Source organism: Eleginops maclovinus, chromosome 16 (assembly GCF_036324505.1).
Source record: "Eleginops maclovinus isolate JMC-PN-2008 ecotype Puerto Natales chromosome 16, JC_Emac_rtc_rv5, whole genome shotgun sequence".
Lineage (NCBI taxonomy): Eukaryota > Metazoa > Chordata > Actinopteri > Perciformes > Eleginopidae > Eleginops > Eleginops maclovinus.
Genome location: NC_086364.1, coordinates 3763762 through 3791289, shown reverse-complemented (window position 1 = coordinate 3791289; position 27528 = coordinate 3763762). Strand labels below are relative to the sequence as shown.

General features: G+C 42.3%; 1 protein-coding gene across 1 annotated transcript; it reads left to right on the top strand.

Moving 5' to 3' along the window:
* Window positions 1-1258: 1258 nt before the first annotated feature.
* engase (endo-beta-N-acetylglucosaminidase) lies at window positions 1259-26961 on the top strand. Its single transcript, XM_063903470.1, is given in 15 exon segments — window positions 1259-1378; window positions 6822-6901; window positions 6985-7186; window positions 15468-15616; window positions 15738-15892; window positions 16283-16431; window positions 16531-16702; window positions 18200-18306; window positions 18407-18518; window positions 19125-19265; window positions 19267-19313; window positions 19422-19564; window positions 21463-21562; window positions 22412-22523; window positions 23517-26961. Coding segments are annotated over 15 exon segments (2112 nt in total). The 5' UTR covers window positions 1259-1328; the 3' UTR covers window positions 23910-26961.
* The last annotated feature ends 567 nt before the right edge of the window (window positions 26962-27528 follow it).

Below are 27528 nucleotides of genomic sequence, written 5' to 3'. Positions count from 1 at the left end.
TATATATATATATATTTTAAACACTGCAGTATATGGCATGTTTTTTATTTGGATTTTGTTTAGGTACATAGATATGTACAGCATTTTACAAAAATATAGTGTAGTAATATCTTGTTTACTTGTGAACCAAATTCAGTAATAGTTTTTAGAAACATATAAAGATAAAAAAAACGTTGCCAATATATATATATTTTTCTATTCCTGAGTTCTGTTTTCTTGTTCTCCAGTAGGAGACCAAACTTTATATTTCAAAGTGTCTGTGGTTTGCAGGTCTCATATACATGATATCGTAACGCGTGGTAGTTTTATTTATGGCAGCCATCTTGCTTTTCACGCTCAGTCCATTGGTTGTTGCTGCATAGGTTTGCTACTGGAGGCCAATCACTTCCAGGTAAAGAGTCTGGTCCTGCATATCAACAAAAGAGTGGTTTCTTTGTCCAGCTGTCCTCAGTCCATCTTCTCGTAGACAACCCACCGCACGGATTCCTTTAAAATAATAATAAAATATTATAATAAAAATATTAAACATTAAAGTAATCTGAACATTCTCTTTAAAAGGGAACACAAGACGTACGTAGTAATGTACACTTATTAAAGTACAGGGTTATGCAGGGTTTCAGAGTAGGAAGAAGTACTAAAATATTGTACAAAAGTACTAGAGTGTAGGAATACTCAGTTACAAGGAAAAGTCCTATTCAAAATGTTACTCAAGTAAAAGTAAAAAAATATTTGCATCGAAATATACTTAAAGAATCAAAAGAATACTCATGATGCAGATTGGTCCATTTCAGAATAAAATATATTGTATGATTTGATTATAATTATTGATCACTAAAGTGTAATCAAAGCTGGAAATGGTGGAACTTATTTTAATTGATTTATTTACTGCAGGGTATAATGTGAATTTAATCAGATCTAACTAAAGTCTTATACAAGTGTTGACCTTATTGTTATCATTTATCAATACCTGCAAAGTAACTCAAGTTACTACATACATGTAGTGGAGTAAAAGTACAAAGTAGCATAACATGGAATTATTATTTAGTAAAGTACAATTACCTCAAAATTGTAGTTTAGTACAGTTCTTGAGTAAATGTACTTAGTAACTTAAAACCACTGCAGGGTTTTACAGTTCAAGTTTCTGTTTCGTTTCTGAAACGTCACTTTTCGACACTTTTATTTATGGTAATACAGAAGGTTTTATTGTGAAGGATTAAGGGCGGAAGTGTTGTGCTATTGTTCCTGGAAAAACCGGACGCAGCTTTCCGTTTCCGGCTTCCTCAGTTTGATTTCTTTACTTTTCCGTGGTTTCTAAAGCTGGTGATGAGATGGACGTGCCAGAGAATGAAGAGGAGCTGGACACCAGTGCCCGCAGCAGGTAACCCTCACCTGTCTCACCTGTAAATGCTGAGAGTAGCCTAGTCATCGTCAGCTAGTTAGTGAGTTAACTTACTGTTTGCTGCCCCAACACTGGCTACATGTCACTCGTTAGTTTCATGTACTTTCTCCTTTAATGATGCGGAAATCCCCCTCAGATTAACAATGGCCACTGTGCGTTAACGTCAGTGGTGGGAGAAGTATTCAGATGCATTACTAGAATAAAAGTACCAATACGTTATTGTGAAAATACTTCATTACAAGTAAAACTCATGCATTCAAAATCTTTCTTAAGTAAAAGTAAGTTTCTGCAGTAAAATTGCATTAATGCAAATAAATGACTATTATCCTGTAAAATATTTTTTAAATATTCAGAGAATCTGTTTTTATTTTACAAATGGGTATTTTTGGTTAAATTCATCATTAGAATCTGGAATTGACATTTTAATAATAACCTCCACAACAGCTATTTTGCACAATTATAATGTGTATTAAATTCAGTGCCATTGTGTGTCTATAGTATATCTCTATATACCTGTAGCCTAGACTGTATATTGAACTCAATTTGTCCAACATTTAGTTATATTGTGTATTATTAAGATACTCTGGGGATGCTGCTGCTGGTTCTTGCAGCAGCAACGGGGTTCGGGGTGGGGGGGTTTGTTGCGTGGGGGGGAAAGTGGTGTGTTTTTGTCACTGTTTGGTAAGCTTTCTTTTATTGTACGTTTATTTGTATTTTTCTATTGTATCTGTGCTACTACTACTGTAATCCGCAATGTTAGACCCAGACAAGTGCTTTATTCCCCCTCTTTGGCGTTGAGCTGTGAGCGGCGATGGGCGGGGACACTCATAGAGGCAACATTTCCACTCACACAGTCAATCCCATCATACGATGACTAGTGCAGGCTCCTTCTCTGCACCAAGTGGTGCTGTTCGATTTACTAGTTGGAATGTTAGAGGCCTGAACTCTCCTGCTAAGCACAACAGAGTGATTAACCATCTTAAAACACTGAACACTAAAATAACCTTTTTACAAGAGACTCGCCTTAAGCCATTAGATCACGTTAAACTTCATAGAGGTTGGGTGGGGCAACTTTATCACTCCTCATTTTCAAGCAAGGCACGTGGGGCGGCTATTCTGATTCATAAATCAATCCCCTTCTCAGTGTCCACTGTCATTTCAGACCCTAATGGACGTTTTGTAATTGTTACAGGCAAAATTAGAGCCAATAACCTGGTGTTGGCAAATGTGTATGGCCCAAATTGGGATAATGAGAACTTTTTAAAGAACTTTTTTTTCTCTCTCCCTGACCTAAACTCTCACCGGCTTATCCTTGGTGGTGACTTCAACTGCTGTCTCGACCCCTCGCTTGATTGTTCATCTAGCAGGCCTTGTGTTCCATCTAAATCATCTCAAGTTATCCAGCTATTCATGGAACAGTATGCTTTAACCCTAGCACCAAGCAGTTCTCATTTTTCTCACCTGTCCATGGCACGTTCTCACGACTAGATTTCTTTCTCATTGATAATAAGCTCCTCTCCTCTGTCACGTCATATTCCTACAATCCCATTGTCATTTCAGATCATGCAACCGTGGTCATGGATGTCTACTTCCCAGGCAAATCTCTTTCCCGCTCTCCCTGGCATTTTAATTCGCTGTTACTTTGTGACACCAACTTTATTAGCACAATTAACAGTCGTATTGATCTTTTCATATCTACTAATGCCAATCCAGATGTATCTGCAGCAGCTATATGGGAGTCATGTAAAGCTTACTTAAGAGGTGAAATAATATCTTACGCCGCCTATAAAACAAAGATTGCTAGGGAAAAGAAAGTCTCTCTCTCCAAGGGCATAGCAGAGCTGCAGTCAAAGTGTATAGACACACCTGATGCTGATGTTTTCAAAGAACTACTCACAAAGAAAGCAGAATATGACATTCTGGCTTCCAATGAAACGTCAGAGTCCCTTTTAAAAACATGTCATACTTACTATGAGTTTGGAGATAGACCAAGTAAATTGCTTGCTCACCAAATTCGGCAGTCCTCCTCATCTATGCACATCAACCAGATTGACACGGATATTGGAATAACTATTAACCCTCAATCCATAATAATCAGTTCAGAAATTTTTATGCTTCATTATACTCCTCTGAGTGCCTAATTAGCGAAACGCAATAAGAACACTTTTTTAGTTCCTTAGATATCCCTTCCATCAACTAGGAAGTGGCATCTAGTCTGAACACACCATTCACAATAACCGAACTTAGGAGTGCTTTAATGCTTATGCAGAATGGGAAATGCCCTGGCCCTGATGGTTTCCCTACCAAATTTTTTAAAACATTTGCAGATACACTGTCCCCACTGCTACTCAACATGTTTAATGAATCGCTGCAAAGAGGTACACTCCCTCTCACGCTACGTCAGGCTACTATCTCTCTTGTCTTGAAAAAGGATAAAGACCCTCTGTCCTGTAGTAATTATCGCCCTATCTCTCTTCTTTGTACAGATGTCAAAATATTGGCTAAAATGCTGGCTAGACGTCTAGAGTGTGTCCTTCCAAATATCATCGCCGCAGACCAAACAGGGTTTGTGAAGAACAGAAATTCCTTTCACAATATCAAGCGACTGTTTGATATTCTGTATTCACCCACAACCTCTGACAACCCTGAGCTGGTCATGTCAATGGATGCTGAAAAGGCATTTGACCGTGTGGAGTGGCCCTACCTGTTCTGCACCTTGAAACGTTTTGGCTATGGCAATACATTTATATCATGGATTAAGCTTGTATACATCCCCTCTTGCTTGTGTCCGCACAAATAATGACTATCCTGATTATTTCTCCCTCAAACATGGTACCCGACAGGGCTGCCCACTCTCTCCATTACTGTTTGCCATTGCCATTGAACCTCTAGCAGTGGCCCTCAGGTCCAGTCAGATGCAGGGCATCTCAAGAGGCGGCATAGAACATAAGGTATCCCTGTACACCGATGACCTCTTGGTCTTTCTTTCTTGTCCAGACAAATCTATCCCCCTCGTACTTACTGTGTTGAAAGACTTTGGGCATATCTCAGGTTATAAATTAAATCTGCATAAAAGCGAACTTATGCCAGTTATTGCGGCTGCCACAGCCTTTCCCCTCTCAAAGTTACCATTCAGAACGTCTCTGGAGCACTTTAAATATGTGGGTGTCTGTGTAACAAAAAACTATTCAGAACTATTTAAATGTAACTTTTCCCCTCTCTTAGCCAGGCTATCCCAAGACGTCCACCGGTGGTCACTCTTGCTTCTGTCTCTCGCTGGTCGGATAAATTGTATTAAAATGAATGTACTGCCCAAGTTCTTGTATCTTTTCCAGGTCATACCTATTTTCCTCCCTAAACCCTTTTTCCACTCTCTTGATAGCTTAATCTCACAGTTTATTTCGAACAAAAGCACCCCTAGAATCAAAAAATGAATTCTACAAAAACTTAAACAGTTCGGCGGCCTAGCTCTACCCAACTTCCTGCTTTATGATTGAGCTGCAAACATTAGAAATATATTGCACTGGTGCCAAACCAACAACCAATCTTCATCATGGCTGCAGGTTGAGGAAGCCTCATGTAGTACCTCCTCTCTGATGTCCCTGTTGTGCCTCCCCCTGACTTCGTCACCATCTGCACAGTCCAGTAGTGTTGTAGTGAAAAACTGCCTTAGAATCTGGAATCAGTTCAGTCGGCACTTTAGGCTACAGGTAATACCTGTCTTGGCCCCAGTCCATTCTAACCCTCTGTTCATTCCATCAGTTATTGACAAGGCTTTTTTGATCTGGAAAGACCTAGGGATTGTGTCAATAAAACAGCTTTACATTAGTGGCATATTTGCTTCCTTCGACCAACTCCTCTCATGCTTTGCGCATTGCTTGGTCTGCAGAGCTTGGTGAGGATATAGGTCCTGCTTCCTGGAAGCATGCCCTGAGTTGGGTCCACTCGTCGTCCGTCTGTGCTCGCCATGGAGTTTTACAGTGCAAAGTGATTCATAGAGTTCACTGGTGTAAAAGCAGGCTTGCTCATATCTACCCCAACATCGATCCAAACAGTGACAAATGTCACCAAGGACCAGCCCATCTCAGTCACATGTTCTGGTTCTGCCCCACCCTTGTTCCCTTCTGGACATGTGTTTTTGACTCCCTCTCAGCCATCACATCTGCCAACATTCAACCTTCACCATTGCTTGGCCTGTTTGGTGTCCTACCCATTGACCTCTCACTGCCGTCCTATTTTACTGAGCTTGTTGCCTTTCTCACACTGCTAGCAAGGCGTGCAATTCTCTTGCGGTGGAAAAGCCCTTGCCTCCCCTCTCACTCAATGGATACAGGATGCGCTTCATTTTATGAGATTGGAGAAAATGAAATCCCTTTGTTTCTTAGAACAGAAATTCTATAAAATCTGGCAACCTTTCCTAGATCATGTCTGGTCTCTCCATATAGACACTGACCCTGATGTCTACACAATGGTTATATTCCCTCCTATAAACAGTAACTGTTTTTGTTTTATTTATTTATTATCATTTTATTTTATCTTCTCTTTTGATTTTATTTAGTTTTTTTGTGTTATTTGTTTGTGTCTGTGAGCATATGAGCATGCATGACTTGTAAGTATGTCAATGTATATGTGAAGGCATGCATGGCCTATATTAGACTACCACTACCACTATTACCTGTATCAAAACCCATTATACTCTATTTCACTGATACTTCTCTGTCACAGAGGGATGGGGTGGAGGGTGGGAGCTGGGGATAAACTGTGTCTTTGATTGTACCTTGTTTTACAGAATGAATCTTTGTATTAATGCCGCTTCATGCATGAGGCGTAATGTGTATCTGTTATGCTCAAAATCCCACAAATAAATCATAATAAAAACTAAAAAAGATACTCTGGGGATAAATGTATTTTCTATTGGGAATTTGTATATACTCACTGATAGTTTTGATTTCAATTTTAAATGTTTAATCTTACTGTGTATGTCATTGTATATTTTAAACATTTTTAACTACTATTGGAACAAAATAATTACCCAATTTGTGATCAATAAAGTATCCATCTATCCGTCCATCCATCCATCCATCCATCCATCCATCCATCCATCCATCCATCCATATCCATCCATCCATCCATCCATCCATACATACATACATACATACATACATACATACATACATACATACATACATACATACATACATACATACATACATCCATCCATACATACATACATACATCCATACATCCATACATCCATACATAATTGTTTATTTTCTACTGTTTTTCATTTGTAATTATGTGCAATACCTTGTTTTACATGCTGCTGCAATGAAAACATTTCCCAATTTGGGATCATAAAGTATATCTTATCTTATTGTTTGTGTAATATGTTAATAAATTATTCCTCAATGTCCTTTCCCAGGCCAGAGTCCTGTTTGGACCAGCCCATGGATTCCAGCAGTGTCCATGAAGTCGTCCATTTGGATTCCTCAGCGCTGCCAGGTGAGCTGTTTTGTCCGCAGTCCTTCAGCTTTGACATCGAACCACATTTTATTTTTTGATATTTTGTTTCCTGTCCCTGTCAGCCAAACATCACGACCCTGACACCACTGAACCAATCAGCTGTGGTCTTCAGACTTTAGAGGAGTTGTTGTCGTGGAAACGAAGCGATGCAAACCTTTTTAATGTGGCGACTGTCCGTTTGGCCCCTCGGGAGCCTCCCCTCGCCGCCAGTGCCTGTCGGACCCTGGTGTCTCACGACATGATGGGCGGCTACTTAGATGACCGGTATGGAGGATATTTCTGATTACATAAACCTTGACGTTGTATGTAAATAATGTATAGTAGAGTCCCCAGCACATAGAAACTGCCGGATGCTGACTTGCATATGTTGGGAAATCTGCACAATTAGCATTAGTTGTTTTAATTAAAATGATTGGCATTATATCCTATAAACCAGTGTTTCCCAACCTTTTTTGAGCCATGGCACATATTTCACGTTAGAAAAATCCCACGGCACACCACCAAATAAAAATGTCACAAAAAGTTTATATAATGAAATATAATGAAAATGTAGTCTCATTTTACTTACTCAATGTGAAACCTGGGCTTGTTTAGTTGAACACAAATCTGATATTCTTGCAGGAATTGAAGAAAGGCAAACACGAAGATCTTCCTCAACAGCTCTGAGTCTCTCTCTTTTCTTAGTCTTTAAAGTAGTCATGCTTGAAAAGCCCAGCTCACACAGATAGGTGGTGGAGAAAGGGAGAAGAGCTGAAATTGCCTTGTTTCCCAGAATAGGAAACTCCTTGGCAGCAGTCAGCCAAAAACTGTCCAAAGGTAGATCAGCAAAGCTCAGCTTTAGACCACGATTCTGTCTCAGTTCAGTTATTTCTTCCTGCTCCTGCAATGTCATGTCCCTTCCAACTGCAGTTGAGCTATATGGGTTCCTCACCCAGTCAAGGCAATCAGTGGAAAGTGAAGGGAAATAAAATGACAACCTCTGCTCAAGACTTTGCAGATGTTTACCTATTGTCTCACACAGTGCAGCACTGTTGACACTCGGCCATTTCTCTTGCCATTTCTGTGTGTTTTGGAACATTTCAAGATTGGCACTTTCCACATGTTGTTTCCAGAGCAGCACCTTTGAACGAAATCCCTGTATTTTATCTGTACTTGTGAGCAGGTTTTCATTTCGGCCTTGCATTCGTGTGTTCAGGTCATTCAGATGTTGAAATATATCTGCCAGATATGCTAGTCTTGCACACCACTCATCACTTGAGAGCAACTTAGCGTCATCATACTTCTCATTTGTCAAAAACACTTTAAGTTCCTCCCGCAGCTCATACACACGAGCTAAAATTTTGCCACGGGACAGCCACCGGACCTCCGTGTGCAGCAATAACACTTTATGCTCCGCTCCCATTTCCTCACACAATGATGCGAACATGCGGCTTTTCACAGGTCTCGTTTTCACAAAATTTATCATGCGCACAACATCTCCCAGTACAGGAACTAGGTCTTCTGGCAATGTTTTGGCAACGAGTGCTTCCCGGTGCAGAAAACAATGCGTCGCGATGACATCTGGATGTTGTTCTTTCACCCTGTTAACAAATCCTTTGGTGCGCCCGACCATGGCAGCTGCTCCATCGGTGCACACACTTACGCAGTCTTGCCACTTCAGTCCTCCTTGTTCAATGTACTCTGACACAACTCGAAAAATTTCTTCTCCTGTTGTTCTTTCTGGCAATTCCTTGCAAAACAGAAACTGTTCTCTGATGGTGTCTCCGTCTACAAAGCGCACATTTGCCATAAGTTGCGCATGTCCACTGATATCCGTAGATTCATCAAGTTGTAATGCAAATTTAGCACTGATGCGCAACTTTTCCAAAACTATCTTTTCAATGTCTGCAGACGTGTCTTGAATAGGTCTGGAAATTGTATTATTTGAAAGAGGGACTTGGGCTAATTCTTTAACGGCGCCAGGGCCGAGCATCTCTTGCAAGATAATTTTGCATGCAGGCATTATTAATGTCTCTGCCACGGTGTGTGGTTGTTTTGATTTGGCGATGAATTCAGCAACTTGGTAGCTAGCTTTAAGAGCTTTTTCACCCGTCTTGGTGGTTTTCCTCAATAACGCTGCCTGTTTCCCAGTCTGTTCACGCAGTTTAACAAAATAGTCTGTATTCTTGTTTTGAAGTGACGGGTGTTTTGTCTCTAAATGGCGTTTGAGTTTACTTGGAACCATGGCACTGTTGGACAACTTTTCCCCGCACACCAGGCATAGCGGAGTTGGAGCACTTGGTTCCCCGGTAAAGGTAAATCCAAAGGCAAGATAACTTTCACTGTACTGTCTTGGGCTCACCTTTTTTGTTTTCTTCTGACCAGTACTCGTGCTAGGGCTTTCATCTGGGTCGGAATTTTCTTCAGGACCCAGGTCAGATTGAGTACTTTTTCTTTTCAAATATTTATCCATAGTTATTGTCACGATACGCACACACTGTGTCACTTATCGTGTAGTTTATTAGGGCTTTGGATTAACACGTTACAAACTGCATTGCGGAGCTAACTCACGCGTGTCTCTATAACTTGTTCAACTGTACAGCCGAGACCGGAACTACGTCACTGCGTAATATAACTGATAACGTTCATACCATCATTACATTACATCTCCCCCTTTTGAGACAATAAACTAAAAGTAACCTTTACCAGAACTGAGTCCATTCAGAGTATCCTAAAACATAAATAAACAATACTTACTCCAATTGCAGATTCAGGTAAGTAAATTAAGTCTTAATCAAAATTAAATCTATTTTTACCAAGAGCAATTTCTTCTCATTTTTTTTTCAGAACCCATTCCCCATTCATACTACTGTACTGTAGTATTTGTAACACATTAATATAAACATTACCCTTAAGTGCATTAGCAACATTAACTGCAGAAAACATTTCTTTCTTTCTCCTCCTTTTTTTTTTTTTTTTTTTTTACATTTTGTCCATTGAACTAAATCTGTTTCAGTAGGGAAACCTGAAAAAAAAAAAAGATTAGGCATTAGCAATAAAGCAGTCAGCAGTCATAAATCACTCATTGAGTCTGAACCGGAGAGGTGGTCTGATTTCACGGCCCCTGGAGGTCAGTCTGGCTGTGCCACTGGACAGAGTAGGCCGTGCCGGTGTTCCCTGTGTAGTCTCTGGTGTAGGCCCCGGTGATGCTGTGTGGCCCCTGGTGACCATCACAGGAAGTGGACTGCTGACGGGACGTGCTGGGCTGGTCTCGGGCTGTAGTTGTGGTTCTGCAGGCCCGGTGGTCTCAGCAGGCCCGGTGGTCTCAGGAACAGCCTGGAGGTGTCTCCTGTTACGCCGCAACACTGTGCCGTTGTCCATCTTGACCATGTAGGATCTGGGTTGTTCCGCTTTCCCCAACACCTGCGCAGGGGTCTTCCACCCCTTGTCTGTGTCCAGCTTGACACGCACTGCCTGACCTGTTGGCAGCTCTGGGAGATGGAGGGTGGAGTGTCGGCGGTTGTAGAAGTACTCGTAAGATCTCTTGGCTTTAGAGTCATTTGTTCTTACTTGTTCAGGGCTTATTGGAGTCATTTGCAAGTTTTGCTCCAATGTGGGGACTGTGGTGCGAATCTGTCGTCCCAGCATCAGTTGAGCCGGACTGGCCCCCGTTGCAGCAATGGGTGTGGCCAGATAGCTCATCAGGGCAAGGTACGGGTCTGGTTGTTTCAGCAGTCTTTTAGCAGTCTGGACTGCTCTCTCGGCTGCCCCGTTGGCCTGGGGGTAGTGGGGGCTCGAGGTTGTGCGCGTGAACCCGTACTCTTTGCAAAAGTCAGTGAATTCAGCTGACGTGAACTGCAGACCATTGTCGCTGACTAGTTCGAGAGGTACACCCCATCGGCTGAAGATGGCTTTGAGGCGCGTGATGACCTGCTGGCTTGATGTAGAAGGTAAGTGTACCATTTCGACATACCTGGAATAGTAGTCCACGACTACTAGATACTGCTTCCCTTCCAGCTCGCATAAGTCAGCAGCGATCCTCTGCCAAGGCCCCTCTGGTAGGGCCGTAGTGATGAGAGGCTCACGCCTCTGCTTGGGCTTGTGCTCTATGCAGAACTTGCACTGCGTCACGGTTGTTTTGATGTCGCCTCCGATGCCAGGCCACCAGACAGAGAGCCTGGCTCTCTCACGGCACTTCGTCAGTCCTTGGTGACCTGTATGGATTCTTTTCAGAATGTCTGCTCTCAGTCCTTTTGGAATCACAATTCTGTCGTCGTACAGAACTAGTCCCCCCGCTTCAGAGAGGTGATGCCTGGCAGAATAGAGTGCAGAGAAGGAGGAAAAGTTGTGTCTCTTACGCCAGCCGTTTCGCACACTGGAGATGACCGCCTGAAGGTCTGGATCCATCCGCGTTGCTCCTCTTATCTCCTCCAACTTCTCTGGTGACATCGGCTTGTTTGTCACCACTGCATCGACGTACGCCTCGACATGGCGCTCCGTCTCTGACTCGGCCTCCTGAGTCAGAGGGCTCCTGGACAGCGCATCTGCCACGATCAGCTGCTTTCCTGGAACATGGACAGCTGTCGCATTGAACCGCATCAGGCGCATCAACAGTCTCTGGCACCGCACGGGTGCTTTGTCCAGGTCACATGCATTTATCAATGGGACTAGCGGCTTGTGGTCTGTCTGGAGGCAAAAACTGTCTAGCCCCTGTACATAACGTACAAAGCGTTCGCATGACCACACCGCTGCCAAGCACTCCTTTTCTATTTGGGAGTAGCGTTTCTCGGTTTCTGTAAGAGTGCGTGAGCAGAATGCAACAGGTTTCAACTCACCGCTGTGCTCCTGGAGTAGTGTGGCGCCCAGGCCGTAGCTGCTGGCGTCCGCGCTGACGATGGTGCGGCGGTTGGAGTCGTAGTAGGCCAGTGCTGGGGCTGACGAGAGCATGTCTTTGGCTTTCTGCAGCGCTCTCTCTTGGAGGTCACCCCATGCCCACGCACTGTCCTTCTTGAGCAGGTCAGTGACTGGGTGTAGCGCGGTTGAGAGGCCTGGCAGGAACCTCCCCAGGTAGTTGATCATGCCCAGGACCTGGCGCAGCTCTCCCACGTTGTTTGGGCTGGGCATCTCAGTGATTGCACTCACTTTGCTTTTGTCTACTTTCATGCCCTCTGCGCTGATTATGTGTCCGAAGTAGCCGGTCTCCGACTTGTTGAACCGGCACTTTGCTTTGTTCAGTTTCAGTCCAGACCGCTTGATGGTCTGGAGGACTGTGTTCAGCCGCCTGTTGTGCTCCTCCTCGTCCGCACCGTAGACGAGTATGTCGTCCATCACGACCACGACTCCCTCATGGCCCCTGAGCAGGTCGGTCATCAGTCTCTGGAAAATCTCAGGGGCTGAAGAGATCCCGAATGGGAGCCGCCTGAAACAGAACCTGCCCATGGGTGTGATGAAGGTGGTCAGTTTTTGGCTGTCGGGGTCCAGGGGAATTTGCCAGAAGCCACTAGAGGCATCTAGCGTGGAGAACACCTTTGCCCCCGCTAGCTTGGGAGCAATGTCCTCCAGTGTGGGCAAAACATACCGTTCTCGCTTGACAGCCTTGTTGAGCCTCTTGAGGTCCACGCACACTCTGACCTGGTCTTTATTCTTTTTTTCCGCAGGCACCATGGGTGCGCACCAGTCGGTGGGCCCTGTGACATGCTCGATTATGCCCATCTCCAACATGCGCCCCAGCTCCTTTTCGACCTTTGGCAGGAGGGGAAACGGCACCCGGCGCGGCGTTGTGGCGACATAGGGCTCCACGCCTGGTTTCAGCTCGATTTTGACAGGGTCGCACTGTAGGAGTCCTATTTCTCCGAATAGGTCGTCCGTCACGGTGCACACTGCATTCAGCCGTTTCACAAGGCCCATGGATTTTGCCACTCCTCCCCCCAGTAGGTTCTGTGCAAACTGTCCTTTGATTACCGTTATCCAGAAGGCATACTTTTGGCCCTTGTGCAGGCATGTGGCCAGGAATCTGCCTATGCACTTTACTTCCCCGCCTGGGCTTGTGGCACTGACTGTAGTCTTAGCTAATTGGGGCTTGTTTGGCATTTTGTTGTACGTTTTCTCAGTCATTACAGTAATGTCTGCCCCCGTGTCAATTTTAAAGTCAACTAGACTATTGTTGATGGGAAGTGTGACACGCCAATCATCACTGAAATCTGGCTGCTCAACTACTGTATGGGCCTGATTTGTCACTGTACCGATAAAGAAAGCTTGATCATCATCATCATCATCGTCAAATTCGTGTGTCACAGCCATTAATTGTTTTGTCATTTTGCTTTTGCACACCAGTTCAAAGTGTCCTAGCTTACCGCATCCCCGGCATTCCTTGTCGTGTGCGGGGCAACGTTCTTCACGTGCGTGTGTCCTGCCACACCGTGAGCAGCATCCATTTTGTTTGCTGTACTCCTCTCGTTTGGGACCGTTTCGTCCATCTCGCTGCCACCTGCCCTTGCCGCGTTTCCAGCCTGCCTGTCCCCTTTGTCCCACAGCATTCACTGAGCACTCTGCCCGCTCCTCGCTCTGCTTCTTGATCTGCTCGCTCTGTCGGGCTAGCTGGATAGCCCTCTCCAGCGTAAGATCCGCCTCAAGTTGCAACCTTTGTGAGACCTCGCTATCTAGGATGCCAATGACGAGTCGGTCTCTAATTTGTTCATCCTTTGTTATGCCGAATTCACAGTATTGGGCTAGCTCATAAAGGCTCCTCACGAAAGATTCCACCATTTCTCCAGCCCTCTGCACACGCTTGTGGAAGCATGCTCGCTCATGTATCACGTTGCGCTTAGGCACGAAGTGATCATTAAACCTAGCTATAACTATATCGTAGTCAAGTTCTGGGTTATCACTTTCGTCGTCCTCCGTATACACAAACGATTCATAAATTGGCTCTGCTTCTTTCCCCATCGAATACAGAAGAGCGTTGACTTGTACCTCACAGTTCTCTTTGTTGAGCTTGGAAGCCGCTCGAAACCTGTCGAATCGGCGCCTCCACACTGGCCATTCCCCTGGCCGGGTAAAGTCAAACTGTTCTGGCGGTCCAAACTTGGCCATCTTAGTTCTTTCGGCGTTCAGTCCGTAACTTCTGACACCATGTCACGATACGCACACACTGTGTCACTTATCGTGTAGTTTATTAGGGCTTTGGATTAACACGTTACAAACTGCATTGCGGAGCTAACTCACGCGTGTCTCTATAACTTGTTCAACTGTACAGCCGAGACCGGAACTACGTCACTGCGTAATATAACTGATAACGTTCATACCATCATTACATTACAGTTATCACCTGCACTGTCTCACTCGAAGCATGGCTATGAACTTCCGGCTGCTGCGGGACATATCACTCTTCTTCTTTGTATTTTTTAAGACCGTTGGCAACCAAACCAGCAACAACTAGCATTACCGTCACGACATATCGCTCTGATACACTGCCCTCTATTGGAAGAGCATCGAATTGTTTTGCTGTCACTACATGCCGCTCACTTAGAACCAATCAGGTGAAATTGGATAATTTTCCACGGCACACCTGATGATTTGTCACGGCACACTAGTGTGCCGCGGCACAGTGGTTGGGAAACACTGCATAAACAATTGTTGAAAAATGGCTTGGCCTATTTGAACAATTTTAGAGAGATTTTGGAGGTTTTTGAGGATGCTGAGTCCATTTCTGATAATTTCAGGATAAAATATTGCAGTTTAAACCAGCAAGTGGCCATATATGTACTCCCGTTGGACTGATTTTGACTACCATGAGCAGTGTTGTGATTATTGGATATAGTGAGCACAAAATGAAAATCAATTTATTTTTAAATAGATCAGCAATCTGTCCAATCCAAATGATGCAGAGTCCACTACATTTTCAAAATCAACTCAAAATGTATCAATGTCAGCCCCCCGAGAGTACAAATATTGGCATGTTCTGGTTAAAGCTGCCATTGTTGATCCTGAAAATGTCAGAAATGGACTCAGCTTCCTCGAAAACGCCAAGCTGTATTTACACTATTGTTTACAAAGGCTGTAATGCTTTTCATTTTAATAAACAATAATAATACATGGTATTTATGTAGCTCTTTTCCTGGTGCTTAAAGACGCTTACGCTAATTGTGCAAATTGCCCAAAATATGCAAATTAGCATCCGGAATTTCTACATTTCTAACATAAAACTTTGGGGTACTCAACATTTCCTGGTGGCAATTAGACTAAATATCTTCATTGAGCATCGAGTATGATCCCATACAGAAAAATAAAGAGATGAAAAAATAAAGACATTTTTAAAAGGTATTGAAAATGTAATTTTAATTTAAAGGAAATAAATAACTAGGTTGACCGCTCAATACATCCAACAATGAAAAACACACACAGAACATGCCAAGCGTATTTATTATTCCATATCCCACTCCTTCTCAGAGAGACTGTTTTCCACTTCATCTTGTGTTGTGCCATCTTTTGATTTTTTGGTGGCACATATTTTTCCAAAATGAATTATCTTTGCAATATATTTTCTTTGACACTCTTCGTTGTTTAGCTTCACCCAGGGCACACACACCGATGCTCCGTATGCCTTCTACCACTGGCATTACATTGATATTTTCAACTACTTCACACACAACTTGGTGACCATCCCTCCTGCTGTGTGGACCAATGCAGCACATAAACACGGAGTCGTTGTTCTTGGTGGGTAAAAAGTAAAGTCATCCTGAGTTGGGTTATACATATCGAATCATTTCAAATATAGTATGACTGCAGAACAATTTCAGTCTTGTTGTAATGGGGCTTCCTGACTTCCTGCTCTCAGGGACCTTCATCACAGAGTGGACTGAAGGAGCCGCGGTGTGCGAGGCCTTCCTGAAAGACGAGGAGTCGTACCGGGCGGTGGCAGATAAGCTGGTCCAGATCAGCCACTGTTACAGCTTCGACGGCTGGCTCATCAACATCGAGAACTCCCTCAGTGTGAGTCAGACTTCTGCTGATCCCTACCAAAATGTACTTCTTTGTACCGATATTTTTGGTACCCTGAAGATGAAATATTTGAATCAGAATTTGAATCAAGTCTATTGCCAGTGTGGATTAGGAACTTGGTTGAAATTATGCACACATTTCTGCACAGTCCATTTTACAATTTAAAACAATAAACCACAATGTGATTACTTGTCAGTAATTGTTAAAAATATAGAGTATTTTCTTTTTCTAATTATTATATTTTTGACCCTCCCTTACAACTTATTTTCTCATGTTGTTTATGTTTGCACCATCATACATCAGAGCAAAGTCCTTGTATGTGTAAACGTTCCCGGCAAAAAATGGATCCTGCTTCTGATTGGTGATGTCCTGTGTGTGCAGGATGTTGCGGTGAAGAACACTCCTTTGTTCCTGCAATATCTGACAGAGCAGATGCACGAGCGAGTGCCCGGCAGCCTGGTGCTGTGGTACGACAGTGTCCTCGAAAAAGGGGAGCTAAAATGGCAAAACGAATTGAACCAGTCCAACAGGTAATGACAGTTAGTGACAGAACTCAATGTAAACAAACCATTCTGACCACCAAGGAAAATGTTCATTGATAACTAAACAACATTTTATCTCCATCTCAGGGTGTTTTTCGCTGCTTGTGATGGTTTCTTCACCAACTACAACTGGACAGTGCAGAGCCTGGAGTGGATGGCGGGCTACAGTGGCCTCGAAGGCCGCCAGGCTGACGTCTACGTCGGAGTGGACGTCTTCGCCCGAGGCAAGGTGGTGGGAGGAATGTGGGAAACAAATAAGGTACACACTGTGGGACGTGTTTCTGTTGATTGAACTGTTCATCAGTCCTGACTATACGTACAGTGATTTTGTAGGCAAACCCAGAAGTTAGCTTCACAAGAGCTTCCGCGACTAAAAACAATGGGATTTTTCCATTGGATTTTAGAATATTGCAGTAAGATCTGAAAAAAATATTTATGATACTCACACGTTTTGTTCAGCAGGACAATCTCCACATATTAAAACCACTTTTTGAATACTTGAAACATAAATGCAATCAGCAGAAGTAAATAGTTAACTAAATACTACAAACAAACTACATCATGTTCACATGACTTCACGTCACCACCGCTAAGCTAAAGGCGGCTAATATTTGCAATGATGAAGTTGAGTACTCTCATTTAGTTAGCAACCTCCCCCTAAAAAAGGGGAAATTCTTGTAAGCTTGTATTGATCACATACCTTATAGAGTGGTGCAGTATTTTTGTGGGCTGAGCCAGTATTTAGAAAAAACCAATGGGATATTTCCATTGGTTTTTGAATATTGCAAAAAATTGTATCTGTGGCAAACACACATTTCTGATACTCACCACGTTTGCTTCAACAGGATAATCTCCACATATTTACACCACTTTATGATTTTTGAAATGGAAATGCAATAGTCATGAGTAAATAGGTAACGTTAAGCTATAAACAAACTTCATCATGGTCACATGTCTGCTCATAACACCCCTAGGCTAAAGGCGGGCTTGTGTCAGCGTGATGAATGTTAAGCGACATCTAAAAAAGAAACATTAATCCGCTGAGAGGCAAAATGCAGAGTTCCCTCCGACCCACTTTATCCATAGAACTAAGCACAGTGCAAGTTGTTGAGTAATCCAGTTTATTGGATATGGTATAGGGGGGTAGGTATTGTTATTGTTAAGATAAGATGTTTAATGCAGTAATAAGTGCTATCAAGTGCATGTGGTTTATGCTGCGAACAGAAATTAAATGCTCCCCAAACTCCTCCCCTCTCCGTGACAAACAAAATTAACTATGAGCAGGTGCGCAGATGATCTTAAATACCCCGTGACAATGACACACCTCGCCCAACAACACGCACACAGCCACAATTACCGACAGTAACCCGGTGAAAACACAAAACTCACTCTTTGCCTCTACAGTTATGTTTAGTTTATTTAGTCACTGTTTGGTAGCAGACTCAGAGTTTATAAAACATAGAAGCTTTGGATATTCAACAGTGGGGTATTTACTGGATGTGTTTTATGTCGTAGGACAAAAGGTGAGAATCTCGCTTTTGTTAACAACAGACATTATTTCAAGCGTGTTACTACAAAACGTTCTAAAAAACATTGACTACGAGACGAGGGAACTGAGAGTGGTAAAATGCTAACTCATTGCAAGGTTTTAGGACTCATTCCTGCACCAATCTATTTCAGAATTTATAAACATTGTAAAAAGCGAAGTCATTTCTTGCTCCTCTCGTGTGCAAATTCTTGTTTTTGTTGTCTACAGGCTCTGGAATTCATTCGAAAGCACAACTTCTCTGTCGCCCTGTTTGCTCCAGGCTGGGTGTACGAGACTCTCAGTGATAAGACCCAGTTTCGCAAGAATCAGGACAAGTAAGATTAAAACAGTAAAAACACTAAAGTACAAACACACAATAAAGAAGCAGACAAAGCTTTCAGTGCATGCTGGTCAGAGGGGATGTGCTGTGTGCAGGTTCTGGGCTCTTCTGTCAGACTTCCTGCCCATCCATCGGCCTGCCTCGCCCCTCCCCTTCGTCTCCTCCTTCTGCCAAGGCTTTGGGAAGGCCGTCTACAGGAAAGGACAGGTACTGCAACTTTGGGGAAAATGACAAGAATCTGGGGGCCAGTCAATAACATGTTTTTCTAATTAACTTAATGTTTTCGTTGGAACAAGAACAGATTGGCGTGCCAACTGGCACCCTATTAAGCCCACTGTATATTGAATATAACAGCTTTATTTTTTGACGATTTCAGTCATAATGCTACAGTTAGTTACATTTTCACCATGAACACATATACCATAGAATAAAACTGTTTCATTAAAGAAAAAAAAAAGAAAATAAAGAAACTTCCAAGAAAGAACAGCATTAATCACACTCGTATGTCTATTTGAGAGTTAATTCACATTTTATTTCATATCAAAGCCAGTGATCTCCTGGGTATGATGGGTGTCTTATTTGTTGAGATTTTGCTTGCTGACTGTGTGTGTGTGTGTGTGTGTGTGTGTGTGTGTGTGTGTGTGTGTGTGTGTGTGTGTGTGTGTGTGTGTGTGTGTGTGTGTGTGTGTGTGTGTGTGTGTGTGTGTGTGTGTGTGTGTGTGTGTGTGTGTGTGTGTGTGTGTGTGTGTGTGTGTGTGTGTGTGTGTGTGTGTGTGTGTGTGTGTGTGTGTGTGTGTGTGTGTGTGTGTGCAGCTTGAGGCAAGCAGAAGCTGGTTTAATCTGAGTGCCCAGGAGGTGCAGCCCCTGTACATCAACACACAGCTGGAGGGCGGGGGCTGGCTGAGCAGTCGTGGTTGCCCTGACGACGCCTGGAATGGAGGCTGCTCGCTGCTGCCTGGAGGGACTCATCCCCATCACAAACACATCTCCAGTTAGTGCAAAGTGTGTGTTCGTTTCTTCCTCCCTTTACGTTGTTTTAATGTGCAGGAAAAACTGATCCCTCCACCTTTACCTCCCCTAACACAATTGTCCGCTCATGCGCTCTCTCAGGATCTTCTCCCTCCATGTACCCCTGGCCACCAAGACTCTGGTGACCCTCATCTACAAGTCATCACCTGGGATCAGAGTGTCCCTGGAACTGAAGACGACAGACGCCAGTCAATGCACACACATGAACGTCTATGATGTCAAACGTGAGTTTCTCAGGATCCATCCAGTGGCAGTGTTAATTTTGGCTGCTATTTTAGTCTTAGTCTTAGTCTTTAGACGAAAATGGTTATTAGTTTTAGTCATATTTTAGTCCTTTTTATCCTTCATAGTTTTAGTCGACGACAACTCAAAAGGTTTTAGTCCAGTTTCAGTGGATGAAAAATCATTACATTTTAGTCAGCTTTTAGTCAAAATGTTTCCTCTCTATAAACTAATTCAGTTAGGCAAATACAGGTATCTGAAATTGGAATCAAGTGTTGAAATTCGTAAAGCAACATTTCACTCTCTTAACACTGTGTGAAATATCTGGATTCCTTTCCTTAGTTTAGTTGGATATCTCTAGACTCTCACATTGATGCGATGCTGCTGTGCTGTCCTTGCCGATCCGCTAAGGTGCATACTATCTATATATACTGATCTCATAATATTATCATTAAAATATAGTTTATCAATAATATCAAGTTTAGATTCAAATTATGTTATAACATAATACAACTAGCCTATTATATATGCCTACCTGGTCTTAGAGATAAGAGGCCACACACAAATAACTTCCAGATAAATTGCTATGTAATCTTAAAAAAACAGCTAACTGCAGTGTGACCGGATAGTTACTGCAATGCAAGCCCAGCCAACATTAGCCTGGAAGCCAGGCTCATTCCTTTGTTACCGCAAAACTTTTTAGCAAGAAAGGCTAAGCCAACATGGCTAGCTAGCAAATGTGCCACTAGTTGCCGACTGCCCAGTAATATTGACTTAACGTTAGCTAATTGATATAAGTTAGCATCATGACTTATTATGTATCATTACAGTTTACAGTTAGCTAACGTACCGTGGAATAAATAGCAGGATGGTGCGCCTTCAAGTGTCTCTTCAGGTTGGTCGTATTCTTCCCAACTAAGTTGTAGCCACATGGTGTCTCTCTTCCTCCCACAGTAACAGTGCAGTGTGTCTTCCTTTCATAAATAAAGTGTGTCCATATATCTAGTCTTTTTTTTCGACCAAAGCCTTTTTGCGCTGAAGCCATCATCTTGTTATTTTCTTACTGTTTGGACATCATCACTTGTAGCTGAGGGATGTGAGTGACATGTGCAGATTCCCAGAATGTCAACTAATTCAACCAATGACAGGGATGCATTTTGACAAGATGGACAATTTGGGGAAAATAAAATATCCTGCATTTTGAATGTCCAATATTCCACCATTAACACTTAAGCCCCGTCTCGTCTTAGTCAACGAAAACAAAATAAAGATTTCGTCATAGTTTTTATTATCAAAAATCTATTTTTAGCTCGTCATCGTCTTGTCTTAGTCATGTAATTAACACTGGTGTCTGGTCCGACCATGACTCCGAAACATCAGTACGTTAGGATTCTTACTGACTGATCTGGGATACAGATTCGAATTTGCTCTAGTTTAGGGGTTAAATTGGTGTCCAACAGTCAGAGGTTTGATCCCAAGCCCCTTCAGTCAACAAGCTCATGTCGTAGAGTCCTTGGTCAAGATACTCAAGCCCAGATTGCTCCTGTAGGCAGGTCTGGTGGCTGGTTCACGTCGGGCATGCAATTTAGTAATTTGCCAATAAGGGGAGTGGCATCCCCCCTCAAATGTCATACTGGCTGTAGGAGCCAAAATGCTCTGTTAGCCTGTGTTCATTGTTTTATTATTCTCATAATTTGTTTACAACACACACATTGCTAATTGATTGTTTCCGGTAATTGTCACGTGGGTGTGGTTAATGATATTTAGGGGACCTGGTGTATGTGTGGGATTATCAATGGTGGTGAGTTTAGGTCTGAACACACTTTTCCTGCTTCTAGCTCCTCTGTGCTGATGGTTCACTTTTGTACGGTCATGCTAACCATTAAATGTGTTTCTGCAGTTCCCGCTGTGTCTCCTGCAGGACTGGATGATGGGCTGGAGTCGGTGAGCCAGTTCTCTCAGCTGTGTGGCAACCTGAGTCCAGATGGCTGGACCACCGGGTAAGCAGGCATGGGGAGTAATGGCATGACAAATAAGGATTTCATTTATTTAGAACTGTAATCCGTTACAGTTACATTTTTAAAGACTGGGGATTCCTCCCAGGATTATGATGCATTTTAAAATGTAAAAAGATGTATACCAGTCTCGCAACAGCAAGTGAAGTGAGCGGAATGTGAATAACTTACCTAACAAAGTATATTCAGGTGCATAATTATCTCTATTAATCTGATGTGATTATCATAACAAAGGAAGTAATAGCTGTACAAACAATTAAACCTATCAACGAACGGACATAAACATTATATTAGGCTAAACTATTTTAACAGCTTATGAGTTAGTAGAGTAGTGGACGGAAAATTGCTTGCTTTTTTACTTCATCATCATCAAATTCAGTATTGGAGTCCAACACTTTTGGCGTACTGCCTAATGACGGGCTTGTTTTGAATTCCCATTAGGTCCCATTTTAGTTGAATATCTTGGTTTCTTCTTTTCTAATGTTTCATTGTTGTGTTGTCTTCTCTTTTTTTAAATCAGAATACAATGAGGCAAAGCTAAAAGCAGTCTTTTTGATATTTATTTTCTATTGTCTTATTATATTATAGTTTTTTCATATTTTATATTAAGGTGATCCAAAAGTAATGGAAAGTAATCAGGATACATAACTTTAATATTGGGGGTGATTAAATTACATTACCCAATACTTCTTCAGCAGGTAATTAGTAATTGTAACGGATTGCATTTTTTAAGTTACCTTTCTAACCCTGCGGGTAAAGTAACTCTAACTGAATAACAGCTACAGTGAGCAAGTAAGTGTCATGCTAAAGTCTTGGTTTCTCCCTCATGGGCAGATGTTCACAGCTGGAGCTTCGTGGCTGTGTTCTGCGAGAACTGAGTTTGAACATCCAGAGGGATAGAGAGCCGCAGGAAACGCCTTTCAGCTGCAGAGTGGGAGAAATCCTGGTGAGAGCGAGTCCCACAGAGCTTCCACTGACAGTCAGATCATTACTGATACAGGGTCCCACTGACCCTCCCTCTCTTTATACTTAAATTAACAATTGAGCACTTCCCTTTAAATGTCTCAGCACCAAAGGCACTTAATATTGAAGCCTTTCAGCATAAGAATCAAAATTTGTATACTTTATTTATACCAGGGCAAATGAATCTCATTAAGTTTCTACAATTCCTTTTTTTTGTTGTAAAAAAAAAAAGAGCAGAATTAGCATAGGTTGCGTTATTAGCATTACTTACCATTAAAGGCTGTGTGGACAATAGTCAACTATTGAATAGTAATAGTTGACAAAAATTGTTTGGCAGATTTGGACAGTTATGGAGGATGCTGAATCCCTTTCGCACATTTTCAGGATCAACAATGTCAGCTTTAACCAGAAAGTAGCCATGTTCTTCCGATTGGATGATTTTGATTAATTTTGGGTCGATGTGGAAGGTTTAGGGGACTCTGGATCATTTGGATTGGACAGGTTGCTTATTTATTTGAAAATAAATTGTCCACAGTTGAGATAATAATGGTCATCTTGTGCTCTCTATATCCAAATAGTCACTACCCAAAATCACTCCACCGAGAGTACACATGTCCACTTTCTGGTTAAAACTGCAGTGTTTGATCCTGAAATGTCAGAAATTGATTCAACATCCTCCATAATCCCTTACACCACAACAAATCAGCCAAGCCATTGTTTAACTATTGTCTAACTATTGTCTGCATAGGCTATAATGGTAATTAATGCTAAATCCATGTGTTGGGGACCCATGTTATACATTTCTCTCATAAAACTTTGGGGTACTCGACATTTCTAGGTTCACACTGCTGGCAACCAGACTGTAATGTAATAATGTACGCACACTTTACACCAAAGCAAATTCCTTGTTTGTGTAAATCTATTTGCCATTAAACCTGACTTATCGGTATTGTCTCCTCTTCTGTCTTTCAATAAGCTTTTGGATGGAGCCAGTCTGCAGACCCCCCCTCAGCTGGTTCAGGGCTTGTGTATTTATGACGTGGTGTGGCTGCGTGGTGCTGGAACCTCCACCTCTCCCTGCCTGCACTTAAACGCCACTATGCGCTGGGACTACCCCACCGAGCTGGTGCGCCACTTCAGGGTGTACTGGCAGCGTCTGAGAGGACCCGACCCCCGGATACCCCCTGGCCAGCTGGCTCTGGTGGGCCGGGCGTACTCTAACCTCTATAGAGTGACAGAGCTTGAGGTGCCAGAAGCCCCGGGCCTGCTGGAGCTGGTGGTGGAGCCGGTGATTAGGAAGGGCTTCCAGCTCCCAGAGAGCCACTGGGGGAGAAGGATCCTCAGCTACACAGAGGCCAAAACACAATGATCACAAACATCTGTTGTCTTTAAGATTGATCTGAATTTCACACAGAATGGTGGGGGGGGATACTTTAAACAAGGGACCCAAAATCTAATTTGTTTTATATAATTATTATCATTTTTTAATCAGAATGATTATATATTAAATATATAATATATATAGTACTTTGGAGTATCCAAAGAGTGTGTAGAATATGATTTGTAAGCGGGAAATCTGTACTTTAGCCTTTTACAAATCTTGTGCCTTTTGCAATTTGATTATTTGTGCGTCTCTTCTTGATACAGTAACAACAAAACGATTTCGATCATACCAAGCATTTTTCTTCCAGTAATGTAAACACTTTGAAGCAGATAGCCTGGCTCCGTCCACCTACCAGTTTAAGCTAACTAGCGCATCACATCTCGTTTGTACAAAAACGGTTTGGTTTAAACGGTTTGAGGGAAGAATTTCTGATGGTTGATACCCAAGCACACTATGATGAAAAGACTCCAGGACTAATCAAAAAAGGAAATTTAACGTTTTAATAAGTACGTTTAAAAGATGCTGCTAGTCAGGTTAGCTGCTGCCACCTGTTGCTAGTATTTGTGCTAAGCTAACTAGCTATAGCTTTACATTTCGTGTTTAGACTTGAGACTTTTATCAGCCTTGTTTTTTTTATTTATGTCTTTATTTCAACAAGGAGCATGCATAGAAAAGCCCTTATCTCAAAAAAGATTATTTGGAAATGCCAGATTCAGATATGCTAATTACCATCTGCAATCCCTGGGCAGGAACACTTCAACAATCAACAAGCACTTAAAACATTACGTAGTCTCTATCACACTAACAATTATACATACAGATCAAAACATGTAAATACCATCACATGTATTCTACAACTATAATATGAAATTAATATTAACTAAAATATCAAAATACGGTAAAATAATGCTGACTGGTTGCTCAATATGTATGCTGAAAATATATTCTCATTTAGGTCTTATTGTATTTCCCATAATGTTTAATTATTCCTTATGTTACTACATGTTACCTGTGGTGCTGGGGGGTGCAACCTCTATAACGACATGCCCCTATTCAGACATGCCCCTATTACGACATGCCCCTATTACGACATGCCCGTATTACGACATGTCCCTATTCCGACATACCCCTATTCCGACATACCCCTATTACGACATACCCCTATTACGACATGCCTCTATTACGACATACCCCTATTACGACATGCCCCTATTCCGACATACCCCTATTACGACATGCCTCTATTCCGACATACCCCTATTACGACATGCCCCTATTACGACATGCCTCTATTACGACATGCCTCTATTACGACATGCCCCTATTCCGACATACCCCTATTCCGACATAACCCTATTACGACATACCCCTATTCCGACATACCCCTATTACGACATGCCTCTATTCCGACATGCCCCTATTACGACATGCCCCTATTCCGACATACCCCTATTACGACATGCCTCTATTCCGACATGCCCCTATTACGACATGCCCCTATTCCGACATACCCCTATTACGACACACCCCTATTACGACATGCCTCTATTCCGACATACCCCTATTACGACATGCACCTATTCGGACATACCCCTATTACGACATGCCTCTATTACGACATGCCTCTATTACGACATGCCTCTATTCCGACATGCCTGTATTCCGACATACCCCTATTACAACAGTTTAGTACCGCCATTCCGACGTCTTGGTAGACTTCCGACGCCAGTCTACCCAGACGCGTCGGGGCATCGTCTTTCTTTCATTTGTTTGTGTGTCTTTTTAACATATACATTTTTAACATATTCAGTTTATTTTGTACAATATAATATAGCCGATTGTTGTAATGAATGCACTGACTGGTTGGCATTCAATTTCATTGTTGTCCGATCGCCCTGCATCCGATCTGCAAGGGAGTCGCTCAAAGAAAGTTTAAGCTATGCAAGCCATCGACGCTGCTCACAATTCTGCGGAGCTGTAGACCGGAGCTGATGGGATGACGATGGAGAGACTTGGAGGAGCAGTGGCGGTGGATTCGGGAGGGCTATCAGAAGCGTCCATGAGGGAAGAGGGGGGCCCTGCGTGTCTGACAGTGTCAACTACCGCTCCGAATGCTTCCACTTAAGTGGAGCGATGCAGAACCAACGCACCACCGATGCAGACCTTCCGAAACCCTCCCAGCACATCACACACACTTGCAGAGATGACTTCTCCCAGGTGGATCCTTAACCAACACCATCTCGTCTCAAGGCTAGGCCTACGTCTCCACTAGCTTCCTCAAGATGCCGGATACCTCATGTTGGAATGTTTGAAAAAAAGTGCCTCTACTCCGACAATGGAAAATATTTTGTTGTAGTGGCACGTTTAAAAAAAAAATGGAAATGCCGCCACTCCGACAATTAGACATCAGTGTCGGAGTAGAGGTATATCGGAATAGCAGCATATAACCGCCAAAGACAGCACTTGATAAAGGATCAAATACTGGATATGATATTCATATCAAGGGCTACCATGTATTTGTACAATTGTCTTAATCATATCAACTCATATTACATCTCAGGTTTCTCAATGCAATGGTGTGTTTCAACCATAATCCGTATTTAACTTAAAGGACCAGTTCGCTGTCTGTGTGGTCTCACTTCCGTATGGGGGTGTATCGGTTTACAGACGTATCACTTGACAAGATCTACCTTTCTATACCACATATACACCACATATTAATGGATTAAGTTTAATTTGTATAGCACTTTTATACTTGGATCCAGCAATGTGCTTTATAAGATCTATGTTAACTATAGGGGAACATTGTAAACTGAAAAAACTGAACTGAAGGATTATTTAAAAAAAACTTTGTTAAAGACTATTACAAACAAACTACATGCTGTGATTGCTTTCTCTTAAGTATTCACTAGTCTTGTCAGGCCAGCTCTTTTTGGCTTAACCAGGTACATCATGGTCAATTCAGGAATAATGCTTACTTAAATCAATTTGTCAACATGTTCTGAATTTGATAATAAAAATATCTGTGAAAAATTAATTTCGTTGTGATTTAAAAAAACAGAATTCATTATAGGTTTTCCAAGAAATACATAAAACGAAAACAGTGTGGCAGTACACAGACAAACCTTTATTCCACTCCAGCATGCTTTACTCCAGCACATTAATATATAATTTTTATTGTGTGTCTGGTAAAAGGATCACTTCTAACAAAAAGACAATTTATCATGCATTTTGTCCCATAAACCACAGATGATGAATGGCAGCAGGACAAGGCTATAACTATGCTAATGCTATCAATTGCAATGACCTGTGATTTTTAACCATCTTACTTTAGTGTAACCATGCTAACATGTACTAAATATCATTAAACATGTGGTACACTGAGGCTGAAGGAATGTAATTTGTTGTGCAGGTTTTGTAGGCATGTTGGAGCCATACAAATTTGGACTAAAGGAAACTAGCCCAACTATGTAATAAATGTTAGCATGCAAACATGCCAAATCTGTTATACCTGCTAAACATTAGCATGTTGGTATATGTTTTGATGTATTTGGTGACAACAAGCAATACGTTCATATACACACACACATTACCAAATAAATAT